Below are 15,141 nucleotides of genomic sequence, written 5' to 3' on the forward strand. Positions count from 1 at the left end.
GTGTCTAGTGAAGCGCGCGGAGCCGCGAGGGAGTTACCGGTCGCCCTGTCCACAGGTTCAAATGCAATATGACGGATCAATGGAGCCCGGTGCGGGAGACATGGCTTCTTCTGCTGCTCGTCACCGCGTTTTACTCATTAAGGGCCACTCAAGCAGGTAGGCTGACATGTTTGGCATGGTTCACTTTACTGCCGTTGTTGGTTATGAGGATGTTGGTGCGGTGCTCCGGCATCTTCAAAAGTTCAAATTTAGACCAGCCTGCTCTCTCAAAGTTTTCCATAGCTCATAATGCATCTTTTTCTGCAAAGACTTTCAGTGTCAGTCACACTGGTGCATCCAGTTGAGATTACTTCTGTATTTGTAGGTGTGTTCCGGGCCATTTCCCCTTCATAAACAGGCTTAATGAAGAACCTCAAAAAAAACCTGAGGCATGAACCCATTTACCGGAGCTGTCTAAATGTGAAGAGCCTCCCGAGGGAAACTAGTCATTTTGCATGTAACTTGCAAAAAACACAGGCATTGCCTCCATTTTGACAGGTGATTTTGTCATGCCAGGTCATGTAGGCCTAAAGCTTATTGAACTGAACAACCTTCTGGGTATATGAGCTCATAGTGTAGCCCATTGCACATAAGGTTAGAGAGTCTACACACTTAAAATGAAAGGTTAAACTGTACCCCAGACTGGTTCTTTGGCTCATATTCACAGGAGAACTGGTCTTGATGCTATACTTAAAGGTTTTTAACTTTACCTCTGTGAAATAGTTTTACATGGAATCAGAGCTGTGCCATATAGCACCAAAAGTTGTTCCAGATGCATCTTAATGTCTTATAAACTGATTGCTCAAACGATTCAAAGCTCAAACTGTACACTTACCAAGGTTTTCACAACATTTTACAAATTAATTTTATCTAGGTTATTTACATCAGTTTTCTACAGCCAATAATTTTGCAGTGTAAAAACTGTAAAGATGTGCAATGAAAATGACACTTAGCCTACTTTTAATATTGAGTAAAATCTACTTAAAAATGAATATAGCAATTAAGGCAAGGCAAGGCAAGTTTATTTGTATAGCACAATTCAACACAAGGTAATTCAAAGAGCTTTACAGAGACATTAAAAGCAACAAGACACAATTTAAAACAATAAAAACAGTCAGTTAAAAAGGGAAATAGAAATTGAGAATGATAGCGATAATAAAATACAGTAACATAAAATAACAACAGGCTCAGTACATTGCATCTAAAAGCACTGCATACTCAGTCATTATGGCTAACAAACTATAGAACATTTGTATAGCTGCCTAAGCTGTACGGCCAGGGGCCCAGGGCGTGATAGGCCTTATCACCGCTGCGGCTCCTTGCCACCAAAAGTGCACTTAGACAAAATTTGAGTTTAATTTCAAAACCGGCTCCGTCAGAGATTTCAGCTTGGATCTGTTGTCCCTGGCTCTGAACCATCTTGAATTTGGTTGGTCGGGTCTGTTTTTTAATGAGTGTATAGGACGTCCCCCTTAATTAAAAAATGATAGCTGTAAAAGAAACCATACCAGCTTGTATGGAGGCTTCTTGAATCAACACAATTCTGAGACACAGTATTTGCAACTGTATCGCAATACACTATTCATTTTCATGTGATGTTTTGACATATACATTTTAGTGCACTGTGTTTAATAAGTGCATTGTGCCAATTCTGTTTAAATGAATTGGAATGGGAATTTAAATTCTTTTGAGTCATCTTGAGTCAGTTTTGCCGGGTACTGCAGTGGATGCAAATCATATCCTGATCCATGTGTCGTAACACATATTGTTCATGACGTCCTTGCCAGTACCAGGCCTTATCAAATGCCAATACAAGAAATTAGATTAACATAGGCTACATCAAAATAACGTGCGGTGAAAAAGAGACGTTAATCATTGATTCTAATATTTCATGCAGCTGTTAGGTGTGGGGTCTGAAACACTCATGATGCCAAACTCACTGACAGAGCCAGATGGAAGCAATATTGTATTACAAACATTATGAGATGAGCACAAGATGTGGGAGCTCAGACATGCCCATTTAAGTGCCATTTGCAAGTATTAAAGATAATAGCTAAAGCACTGAATCTAGAAACATCTGTAATGCTGGCAAACTTGGCGTGCAAGACTTGAGGTCTTGAATGTGAATGTGAAGAAACTTCCGCACACTTGCTGAAATAATGCATAGATCTAAGTGTGCAAAAATCTCATGAGTTTCAATGAGTAGAAGCATCAATGAGTTTGGACTCACTGATGCTTCCAGTATCTTAGCAAACACTGAGCTGGGTGGAGCGATGATCACCCTGCATTTGCTTACAGAAAAAAAAAAAACAGCTGAGAGAAAAAGCTGCTAACATTAGCAATTAGGCTAGATAAGTAAACCACAAAACACCCTCGAAGTTTACCGCTACACAGCAACATTTTCTTTACGTGTCTGTTAAGGTAGTGTCAGATTTAAGAAATCTTCCTGCTAAATAACTAACATTGCCAAATTTCTAGTCCCAATGATAATGTTCACCTGATAGCGATAGGAAGTTTGTTCACTAAGCCTTCTTTCTGGGCACCAAACATGGAACAAGGTTTAACAGCTAACTTGAAAAACTACAGCATTAACAGGAAAATGTCCTCGTATCAGGCAAGTAAAATCATACCTGTGCTGACTACCTAATTTACTCCAGGATTCACTGAGCAAAGTAGAGGGGGTCATCTCCATGTTTGGAGCTGTTGCATTAGTCTCAGGTAGGAACTTTAATTCTTCCTTACTTAATGCTGGTACTGCTGTATATAACACCACAACCACCCAAAAGAACCACCGAAGAACCAGATCTTTTTTTCTTTGTGTAAGCATAAGCCTATATGTCTAGACTTGTTCTGCCATACCTGCAGCATCAGTCTGAGCTCCTGCACAGGCTGGATATTTAACTGGGGGGACAGACTGAAGCAAAACTCAAGCTGAGCTGTTATGAACCGTACTGGGGAGGCTGTTACATACCTGAGCTCCAGGATCTGCAGATTCTGCACCAGAGCCCTAAGAGGAGGACGTTATTCTCCTATCTGATAGGCTCATCAGCTTCTGCTGTGTGTCAGGCTGTGGGCATATAAATATGTTTGTGTTTGCGCAGAAAGTTTCATACAGTCTTTGTCTTTTGTTTTATGGCACTGTTGGAAATTTAGACCATGACATAGCATATCTCAAACTCCCATACAAGATCACTAAGATTCTTCACCTCCTCTGATGGTCAGCTATGTATTTCCAGAGCTGAGAGCTTGTTTTGACCTGCACAGAGTACCGGATAGGTCAGGTTCAGGTGAAGCCAGAGTCTTCCTGTGACTGTGATTCGCCGTCACAGGAAGACACTGACTCTCAAATGCTTTAAACTTCTTTTATCATTCTGTGTATCAAAAACTTGCCCATCTTGTAATACAAATTGGCTGAAGCAAACTGTAAAACTGAGCTCACCTTGCAGTTATGACAAACATTTTTGGAGGCAAAGGGTCTTTGTATTGCAGGATGTCAATAGTTGGCTGCCCCAGTAAACGTCTGTTTTATCTGCATGTCAAAGTGCCTTAACACTCCTCAGTACTAAAGCTCTGCCCAGCTGTGATAGCCAAAGAACAGAATAATGGCCAAGGACTTGCTTCTGGGACATACTATATATCCATGAAATTATGAAAGGATGTCTGACTCAGGTGCAGGTGAGTTGTCATATGCAGGGCGGCACCATGTTACCTCCACCTGCTCCATCAGAGGAAGTCAAAAGGTATTTCTGTTATGTCCCATGAGGCTTTAAGATTCGTTTTTTCAGTTTTTCGTTTTTTCCCTATCTGGCCTTACACTGAAGATGAAAACTGGCTTGCTGGTTGTTGAAGTGCAGTTTGTCAAATGGTAAAGAACTGTTGAAAATACTGACAAAAATTGTCCAGATTACATTCAGAGATATTTAGTGTTAGTTTTCCCAACATATCATGTAACCACAGACTTATACACACACACACACACACACACACACACACACACACACGCATGCACGCATACACACACAAACACACACACACATTGAGTCTTAACCCAAGGTCACACCCCTCACACACTCTGTCTGTGAAGGTCATTACTGAAGTGACTAATGTGACCTCTGAACCTTAAGGGTCATCGGGTCAAGCCAGGTCATGACTGAACCCTGTAGCGTCTCTCTAACACCTGGCATTCAGGAAGCACACACACATACACATGCACGCATGCACGAACGCACACGCACATGCTCAGACATACACAGCATTATCAGTTTCTGATACACGCCTCTACTCATGGGCCAGCTCTCCCATAACAGTAGTTAATAAACTGTGTTCAGTCAGTGTCACTCTCAATCTCTTCCATGCTGTCAAACACAGTAACACACCTGGCTGTCAAGGTGTGCGATGGGAATTATGCCCAAAGTCATTTGAGCCACGTGGTCAAGTTACAGTCAAGTATGTCAGTAATGGTCTGTATGCAGAGACTCATAAGCTCGAGGCTATTGCTGTAAAAATGTTCAGTGAAATTGTAAAATTGATTCCATCATCTAATGTATGATGGTGAAAAGTGGAGTTGGCAGAAAAGTCTCTCTTCCCAAGTTAGCGAAAAGTCTTGCTGCTACATTCTCTGCTGGTTGTAGATAAGAAAGATGTTTACTGTTTGAGGTACAAATACTGAACTACATCAGTCAAGATTAAGTAAAGCCTTAAATGAAGACTTTTAACTAGTCAGGCAAGAATTAGCCTCAGTTTGGATACTTCTCAATATGTGGATCATTCCCTTTCTCTCCATGCATTCATGTGTGTGCACATGCACAGTGTGTGGGTCCTGTGTTTAGGAAAGAATGACTGTCACTGTTTTGTTTCTTGTCATGTTGTGCTGTAGCTGTAGGTAAACAGGCATTCCCAAGCTCTCTAAAACAAACTGTGTAGAGATGCCTGCTTGAATGATGGACTTGGTGTTTAATTCTTGAAAAATGTTGATGCACCTCAGGTTGCAGAGCAGAAAGTGATTAGAGGGTGGAGGAACCAGGGACTGGAGCAGAGGAGCGTCTAAAGGGGATCCTATGAACTGACAGCTAGAGCATCATTGTGTCCGAAGGGGCTTCTTCTAACAGACAAAACAAGCAGAAAAGTGTTTACAGGAGACTATTCAGTCAGACAGCTATGTGTCAAGGTGTGTATGGAGTCTAAAGGTCTGAGGACAGACAGAGGGAGCAGAGTTTTGTCTGACTGGGATGTTTAGGACCCCATCCCCTGCAATTAAGACAGAAGACATACAAAGAGCTCCAAAATTATGCAGGCATGTGATGCAAATCTACAGCATGTTTGTAATTTTAGGGTGCCCAGGGGCTTGGAATGGAAAAAGACTGTAGTAAATAAAGTAGTCACCAGTGTGCTCTCATTTCAAGGAGTTTAAAAAACATGAGCAACAAGTTACTGATGATTTACTTTATGATGCTCTCGCAGCCAGTGATACAATCTCTGCATTTTTTTTTTTAGTAATTTTTATAAGAAGCTGGCAGTGTCCTAAATTTATACAGATGTGAGATGGAGAACACACTGTTGAAACTACTAGTAAACAAGTGTCTGGGGAATCAAACTGACCTCCAATCCTGAGGAGGCCTGGGTTTTTCTTGTTGGCACAGCAGCCACTTTGGTCAACAACAGTAGGACAGAGCTGGGGTGTACTGGTTCTTCCAGTCAGAGTTCAGTCAGTGTTCAAAATGGTCAACATGTGAATAATCAATCAATAGATCATTATGGGTTGAGGTTTGTCTGATATATGAGACTCTTGTAGAGCCAGAGTCATTCATCCAGCTGTGTCCTCCATGTTGCATCATATTAAATATAGAAAAAGATGTTTTGTTTTGTTTTTTCTCCCAAAGGGTCTTTGGTCCAGGCACTGTTGAGATAAAGACCCCAGGGAACCTTCTCATTTGTTACAATAAACGTCTTCTTGATCACAACAGAGAACCAGCGTGGCTCTTAAAAAGTTGTTTCACTACTGCTGATGTTCACCGTTTCTTGCATTTTAAAGGCTCTTAACAGCACCATAAAGGTTTCACTTTGAAGCATTTGATCAGGTACTGTAGATAACCTTCATAAAAGGGGGTTTTATAGCACCAAATGGATTTTGCTGTGGTAGAAGCCATTCACTTGTACAGAACCTGTTTGGTTAGAGCAGAATCTTCTCCACACTTGAATGAGGATTTTAATTCAAATGAACAGGGATAGACTGAAATATGAAGAGTTTTGGGCATTTGGCTGGCGTTTATCGTTTGCATGCCACTAGAGATCATGTCACATTGAGATTGTACTGCCGAAGTTTAACTTTAACTTTATTGAATAAACTATTACTATTTTTGTCTAAATGCTGAACTTTACTGTTTGAAATATTGGGTCCATGAACAACAAATGCTTTGTATTTGACTTATGGTTGCAAATAATTTCAGATTAAAGGTCACTCATTGTACTCCAAAATCAACGTCATTGTTCGATTCAACATCCAAAAACAATAAAGTACAGAACCACATCAAGCCATCTGTTTCTGCCCAAGAAGTGTTGGAGCTCTTTGTACGACAAATATTGTGCTAGTCTTTGATCTGTGTTTGGGAGGAAGAGTGGCTATGCTGGAATGAAACGATCAGCGCTGATTTCAGCATGAAGACTGCCACAAATTCCTAGAAGGACATACTGCAGTGTGCACACGTCTGTCTGCCGGCTTCCCGCTCCCTTTGCTGATTTCATAGATTCATTGTAGTGAATGCCTGCGTTTGTGTGTGTGTGTACACACGTGTGCTTGGTGTGTGTCAGACAACAGGAGAGCCTATCCAGTATGTCTGTTTGATCAGAGCCAGGTGACCTGAGAGGAAAGAAACCATATGGTCCCTCCATCCTATATCCCGCTGCACTCTTTCCTTTTCTTTCTGCTGCAACCCCTCCTTTCTTCTTTTCATCTCCATCTTTTTATCATTTGTCTGGTTTCATCTCTGAGGAGAGCCATGTCTGATGTTTGAGAAGAGGTTAGAGAGGAGTGACTGAAAGAGAGAGTGAGCAGGCGAAAGAGTGAATGAGGTGAAGGATTGTAATGACAGAGTCCTGAGGCAAATCCTCTGTGGGGGACGTGTATTCTGGTGTATGTGTGTGTGTGTGTGTGTGTGTGTGTGTGTGTGTGTGTGTGTGTGTGTGGTGTGTGTTTGTTTCAGTGCAGTGGTGCAAGAGGTTGTAATGGGAACTCAAACTAAACATTAGTTCTTGTTTCTTCAAATGGCATGTTATTGCATTCTTTGCCATTACTGAGATAATGACAGACTAATCACAAACACATATGCAAGCACACATGCATGCAAAAAACACACCTACACAATCTCTCTCTCTCTCTCTCTTTCTCTCTCTCTCTCTCTCTCTCTCTCTTTCTCCGCAATTACATACACATAGACACACACATCTGGTTTCCAGAAAACATGGTGCCCTTTGTGCATGTCGTCTGTCTCTGTGCGCCTGGTTCACTGTTTCACTTCAGCTGTCTTTGTGCTCCGTGTGTGTGAAGCCTTTAATAAGTATGGATTTATGATGAAACACAGTGGTCACACAGACAGCGGCCCTCCACTCGATCTGCCTGACCTCATTTTTTCTGTCAGATGACATTTTCTAGCAGATCTGTTCAGGGCTTCCTCCTGCACCAGAGGGAGAGTGTATGTGTGTGTGTGTGAGGAGATTTATCTTCGCTATGTACTTAGCCCATGCAGGCATGGGTTAAATACATGCTCAGATTACGATCATCTCTCTATCTGTGTATGATTTTGTTAAATTTAGAGAGTTCTTTCTTGCTGTGTCTTGTTCAAGCTAGTTAGTAGCCCTGCTTTCTGTCATGCATTATATTTAATGACGTACGTGTGTGTGTGTGTGTGTGTGTGTGTGTGTGTTATTTATCATGATGCCCTAGGGTGACCAGACGAGAATGGGTGAAATTCAGGCCAGGGGAGTCGGGTGTGGCCAAAGTGGGCATGGCCAGCAGTACATTAACTTCATTGTCAATAAACAGTAACAGTAACACACATGTTTTTAACAAGTTAAAAATCAACACTAAAATGTATTGTTTCGGTTTATGAACATGATGTCAGCTGTCAGCTGAAAAAAAAAAAAACACTGTTTTGTATGTAAAAGTGTAGAGTAAAACATGCGAAAATCAAAACTCAGCGCTAAAATTTATTACACAGCTAAAAAAAAAAAAAACAAACACCTTAGCAGCCGTAATTCACGTAGGCTACAGACGTAATAGTGCGGGTCTGTGGGCAACACTGAAATAATGTGTCACAGGGATCGGTGTTTAATGTTTTATGAGGCTGCAACTAATCAGATCTCAGGTTTAATTTTTGGGACAAACAGGACAGGATTTGAGGTTAGGGAGAACTTCTTGTAATTTGGACCTGACTGGTTGCTGTGGTGCCCCTTTAGCTGCAGATCAGAGCCTCAGGATAATAACAGCAATGTGACACTGATGGAGACCAGGTGAATATTCCCCTAGTACATGTGTGTGTGTGCACACACGTGTACAGTATGGAGGTGTTGCGGTGTGCATACTCATGCGTAAGAAACATACAGAAACACTACCTGATGTGTTTGAGTGCATATAAGAGTAAGATTTCCATGCCTCATCTTGCCCTCTGTGGTCAGGTGTGGATGCTGCCTGTCGTTTCTTGATAAGTGCAGTTTGTCTGTAAAAATCCTCTGTTTTCACCCCCCGCTGATGAGTGTCAGGAGCACTGCCAAACGGCGTCTAACATGGATCCATACTGGGAGCTACTACTGAAGTCAGCTCATTTTCTTTAAAGGAACACCCAAAGTTTAAAAAAAAATGCATGTTCCCACTTTAGGCTAATTTATGTTGCCTTTACATCTGTTTCAAATGATGTAACCATCACTTCCCACATACTTTCATGCGTTCTTTATTTTGACATGGATGTTAAGCCACAAATCCACCAGAGGGAAGCTGAGAGTCAAAAGTTTCTGACAACAAACATGGCAACAGTAGAGGTCGTAATAATGTACCTGCTACAAAGAGGGAATAGCGGACGCAGCTCGTATGATTTCTGGTCTGTGAGGCCATTAAAAAACAACATAACAATGGAGAATTCTTTTCTCTAATATTATCAATGACAGAAATTTCTTTGTGTCTCGCTCATAGACTGGTCTCGCTTGAACTATTGGCTACACTGCCCCCGCGATTTCCAGCGGTACTGCTCTGAACACGTGCATTAATATGTACGAAATGAATGCGTATGAGTATTTGACAGGAAGCTCTACCTGTGTCCGTATCCGTATTCAGCGTTGAGCATAAATGAAGCTTTAATCCTAGAGGTTTCCAGTCTGCCCTTACCTTCCTCGTGCTCATTGGGGAGCAGATAGATACAGTTTGTCTGTGTTCTTTGGCAGGAAATAGTTCCCAACAAACTTCTTTGACCTGAGGGCTTTGGACTATATGGGGTATCCATGTCATTTATTTATTTATTTATTTATTTATTTGGACAGAGCTGTTGCTGTTGAGTTTTTCACATATACATTTTTGATTGGTTGTAATACCCATCCAGCTCTATTGTATTGGGTAGACATGGAAGTTCATGGCAGACTGGACACCCTGCCAAATCACACAGAAACTACGAGGCTGGATAAAGTGCACTGTGGGTAAGTTAGGAAATTTCATTTTGTATTATGGATGAACTGTACCTTCATGAGTTCAAATGAGCTGATTTCAGGTCAGAAATGTAGTTCCTCCTGACGTGGACGCATGCTAGTGGCCATGGCATCAGCCAGAGAAGACCATTAGATTAACCTCCCAACAGATTAACAGGGTGGGGAAAACTTGTTTACTTGTTTAAGACAGACCTTTTTTAAGACCTGAGGTTTAGTAGCAGGCTTTGGAAAGTTTTCGTCAACCCGGAGGTCAAAGAATGTTCTCAGCGCCTCACCAGAACTAGAGTCACAAGGTTTTGTCAGGACGATGGTAGAAGTTTGCTCACATCAGTCAACAGAGGGAGGTGTTGGAAGTGTCTGGTAGCACGGTAATATCTGTATCAGTTTAAATAACATCATGTGCTGCTCATGAATGGCAGAACTACAAATTGAAATAATGCTGCAAGGGAGGCAGCGGGCAGACAGACAGACAGACGGACGGACGGACAGATGGAAAGACAGATGGACAAAAAGACAGACAAAGTTGGGCAACAAACATCTGGTGCTCAGACTCAGACATAATGCCAACCGCTTGTGTGCACGTGTGTGAACATGTGCATGTGCGAGTGTGTGTGTTTGTGTATGTTGAAAGGTGCGAGGCAGATGGAGGGTTTACGTAAGCCCCAGAAAAACATCTGAAAAGGAGCCATACCAGTAGAGGCATGTCCTCCTCTCCCCTACCTTCTATTATTTCTTTTATTTTCTTTCCCCTCTCTGCCTTTTCACTTTTCTTCTCTCCCTCCCTTGTCCCTGTTCCTCTTTCTTCTCTACTTCCACCCCTCTCCTTTATATCCCATCTTTTTCTGCTTAGCCCGTCTCACCGAGCTCTGTGACCATTGTGTCCAGAGCATTTTCAGAGGAATGTGTGTATGTATGCATATGTTATGCATTTCTGCTTAAACTACAGCTTTTTCTATTTTTTTTTAATTCAGAAAGTTTGCAATCTCTTTGATCGTGTGTGTGTGTGTGTGTGTGTGTGTGTGTGTATTGAGTCTTTCTATCCCTCTGCTATTACTGTAGTCTCATTGTGTGATGCAGACTGTTGTATGTGTTGGTGCCAAAATGGGCGTTCTCATGTAATTACACCAAGCTTCCGCAACAAATATGTGTTTTAGAGAGAGAGAGAGGAGAGAGAGAGAGAGAGAGAGAGAGAGAGAGAGAGAGAGAGAGAATACATGCTAGCCCAGTCTCATTGATGATTTATTACATTATTTTACAAGGCTGGCTAATTGTTAGGTTGGCTCACATATCTTAGAGTTAACATCACACAGATGCGCACACACACACACACACACACACACACACACACACACACACACAACCACAGGCAGAGATACTCCTGAGGAGAGGCCTAGTCTAAATGCCTTGTGGTTTAGCCACTTTTCATTCACATGTTTTTCAAGAAAAAGGAAGTCACTAATGTCTCATTAGTGGAGCTCTTAAACCTGTCTTGTTCAGTGCTTTTGAAATGTTCATATTTGCATATTTGCAGCAGCACCAGATTTGGATCAAGTATAATGATCCAAACCTTGCCCCTGACACTCAAATTTTCAGTTTTAATTCCAGCAAAGTCTCCTCACAGCGAACAGTTTTCCTTATTATCGTGTCCTTGTTAGGATCTGACAAGTGTAGAACTATAAAGACTTTCACTCTCTGATGCTGCTTGTCTTGTCTGTGTGTAGCAAATCCCATCGACGTCCTGAAGGTGCTAGATGTGTCAGAGGACATGGAGGGCGTGTCGCTGGAAGCGGGACTCTGCACCAGTAGAGAGGGTCACGAGGAGACAGACCTCTCCTTCAGAATAGACAAGAAGATACAGCTGAGCGCGCCCACCAAGCAGCTCTTCCCTGGTACAGCAGTCTATCAACATGGCTTGTGCTTGTGTGAGTGTATGTGCACGTGTGGAGAGTGTGTGACCTGATATGTGTGTGTGTCCTCCAGAGTCTCAGTTCCCAGTGGATTTCTCAGTGATGACTACAGTCCGAGCTCGTAAAGACTCCCAGGTCTTCCTGCTCTCGATCTATGACTCACAGGTACACAGCACACACGGCACACTTAGCACACACACATCGCAGATACGTCAGGATAACCCTACAACATAATGAATGTTTCATTTGTTTAACAACTCTGAGCTTTTTGTCAGTCAGCCTGCATCCCGCTCACTGCATCAGTAACTTGTAAGTGTAGGAAGGGCTGGGCAAAATCAATTATCACAATATCTTTGACCAATTACCACAGTATTAATATGTTGATGATACTGTAGGAATGACCATTGGTGCTTTCATATATAGATATTTACAAGAGATTCGTCGTTAGTGGATATGATGGACGGCCAGGTAGAGGCAAATAATAGAACAGCTAGAACTGTGTCATAACTTCAAAAAAATTGCATCCCTTTACTGTAATGTAGCCTTTAAAATCAGGAAAGACAACACAATTGATGTATCGCCTAGTCCTAGTGCATGTCAGTCATAACCTTTCCAAATTAAAGAGATCCCACAACCAGATATTTCTGTATGTATATTTCTGCCTGTATGTGTTCTGGCTTTTTCCACTAACTTGTTTGTAGTACCTAAAAGTTACTTGATGTGGATTATTACAGGGTACATCTTATATTTTAAAGCCAGAAAGGCTTTTCATTCAGTGTGTTTCCATGTACATCAATACTGTATTTGTATTATAAGATGTTCACACCATTCGTGTCTCTCAGGGGACGCAGCAGCTGGGTTTGGAGGTGGGCCGCTCTCCAGTCTTCCTGTATGAGGACCAGGAGGGTCAGCCCCCTCCCGAACTTTATCCCACCTTCAGGAAGATCAACCTGGCTGACGGCAAGTGGGTAATCTCACACACACAAACTTGCAAACACCCTGTCTAACCTGAAGTCTTCCTCTAACCTTATCCCTCCTTTCAAATCCAAACCTAACCTCTAAGTCCAAAAAATCATACTTGTCCTTCTTTGGGCTCCACATGACAGTAAATACACTCTCACTCAGCCCCCGACATGAAGGTATGTCTGAAACGAGTGACTTTCTCCTTCTGTCTTCCTGGCCAGGTGGCACAGAGTGGCCTACAGTGTGGAGGGCCAGTCTGTGACTCTCTACTTGGACTGTGCCAAGCTGGACACCTTGGACCTGCCCAGAGGCCATGACCCGTGGGTCAGCACCGACGGGGTCACCGTGTTTGGAACGCGCCTGCTGGACGAAGGTGTTTTTGAGGTAGGGCTGTGTGTCTGCATGGGAGTCTGTGTGTGTTTCTTTGCTGCAGGACATTACACAATTAGACAAAGAGTGAAAGACATGAATGTGAATGTGGTTGTGGAGACAAAAGATCATGATGCCTTGCTTGTACAAAATGTCACATGGCTGTCCAATAGTTAAAGCAAAAACTAAAATACTTTACCAGCATTCACCCTGTTGTATGTAAACACGTTAGGCTGTCTTAAGAAAGAGGAAAAACTGAGAAAAATCGAAAGAACAAGAACACAGAGACACAAGTCTTATCTAAAGAGTTTGTGGTAAAGTGAGCACTGCTACCTGTTGCTGCTTGTTAGATTTATCCATCAAAGGTAGACAAATGAAAAAACACAAACATCTTTTCCCTCTACATTGCCCTCCAGTGGTCACAAGCATGTACTGCAAAATTCCCCACTGCTTAATGAGGAATGCCTGATCACTTTCAAACAATGTTCATAGGAAGATTTAAATGAATGATCAGTGTGGGGGTTTCCTGTACACAACAGAGATGCCTACCAGTCCTGCTAAGAGCAACACTAAAATAACTACACAACTAGATGCCATGTTATAATGAACATTTCTTTCATCAGCACATCTGTAGCACATAGAGGAATTACCACAACCCTGCTTAAGCTCATAAAATTCTGCAAAATCTCTACATCTTATACATATAGAAGTTTTGGATGAGCTTTTTTATGCTCACTAATTTATAATGCTGAATTTCTTTTCTTATTGTGCCATCAAGCCATGCCACTTTACCTGAGCAACATAGGGTCATTTTGATAGATCTGAACTGTGATCTTTGACCTTAGTTTCAGGTGGTCCATCTGTTAAATTTAGGCAACTTTAGCTGGTATTTGGCTTGAGCTCTGTGCCATGTTGGTTTGTGTGTGTGCTTGTGTGCGCTGTCTGTGTAGATGTGTAACATAAAGAGAGACAGAGAGAGAGAGAGAGAGAGAGAGAGAGAGAGTCTGTGGACTTAACGCGTTGGCAACGGTTGAGACTAAAGCTCTGGAGACAATTAACTGCTGAGGAATGATAACAGCCTGTTAAATCACTTTGATCTGACTTAAATGAACACACACATACACACACACACACACACACTATCAAAGATGAAGATATTGGAGACAGATGGATATGACATGTCATTCTCATAATGAATGACAAGTGTACATACAGTGAGGATCATAGAATAAGGACAGTTACACTCTCATACAACATATTCATCCCCTATGCACCGTTTTAGGTCAACCTCATATGATTTCACTTTATTAAAGATTTGTTCAGTATTGATCTGTGTGTGTGTGTGTGTGCGTGTGTGTGTGTCACAGGGAGACATCCAGCAGCTGCTGATTGTCAATGACCCCAGAGCAGCAGAGACTTACTGTCAGGACTACATCCCAGACTGCCACGCTCCTTTGCCCTATAACAGCATATTAACGGAGCCTGAGGAGGTAAGTCCTGTGCGAACAGCCAATCACAGGCAGCAGAGCCGCCTCCCTGAGCCCCACCTCCCTCTTTGAAGAAACAGAGAGGAAACGGATCACATGCAGAAAGCATGGTTCCCACCTGGATAACCTCAGTCGGTCTACCTGACCTGTCCTACAGCATAACACAGAGTGTGAGGCATTCCTGGTGATGAGTGCTATAAATCCAGACTGTCACTTGGTTTTGAGAAAAGTGAGAGCCCTCAAGGTCTCAGAAAAAAATATTACAGGGATTTATGAGACAGTTTAGAAGGCAGATATGATGAGAAGATTAAGTGCCAAATTATTGTCAGTCACACATATGCGCTAACAAATCTTTTAGCTCACACATAAATTAAAAAGCCAGTGTGAGATGTGGTCTTAACAAGTATTGTTTACTGTGCGGGGGACAGAGAGCAATTTAGCTCAACACCATTTTGGCTGACATTGTAAACATCTGAATGTGCTGTAGCTCTGCCATCTCCTCTCTTTCTCTCTACCCCCCCACCCTCTCTTCTCTCTTGCAAACATCCATTTAATTACAAAAAGCTGCTTCAGAGTGAACTGAGCACTATATCCCTCGCTCTCTGTATTCCTCGCTCTTCACTGTAAAACAGTACATGTCCTCATGGGCTAATGTGCTTCCTTGCCACTGCTGTGTGTGCCAACGCTGC

General features: G+C 42.2%; 1 protein-coding gene across 1 annotated transcript in view; it reads left to right on the forward strand.

Annotated features, from left to right (window-relative positions):
* The window catches only part of LOC115363039 (collagen alpha-1(XI) chain-like), a 35,084-nt gene that overhangs the window by 141 nt on the left and 19,802 nt on the right, over positions 1-15,141 (forward strand). Inside the window, exons 1-6 of the mRNA XM_030057116.1 lie at positions 1-156; positions 11,448-11,615; positions 11,707-11,798; positions 12,476-12,597; positions 12,818-12,980; positions 14,333-14,455. The exon at positions 1-156 is cut by the window's left edge and continues 141 nt beyond it. Of these exons, the coding sequence (XP_029912976.1) occupies positions 69-156; positions 11,448-11,615; positions 11,707-11,798; positions 12,476-12,597; positions 12,818-12,980; positions 14,333-14,455 (756 nt within the window). The 5' untranslated portion in view covers positions 1-68. The remainder of the gene's footprint in view (positions 157-11,447; positions 11,616-11,706; positions 11,799-12,475; positions 12,598-12,817; positions 12,981-14,332; positions 14,456-15,141) is intronic.

The sequence above is a fragment of the Myripristis murdjan genome, chromosome 1, assembly GCF_902150065.1.
Source record: "Myripristis murdjan chromosome 1, fMyrMur1.1, whole genome shotgun sequence".
NCBI lineage: Eukaryota > Metazoa > Chordata > Actinopteri > Holocentriformes > Holocentridae > Myripristis > Myripristis murdjan.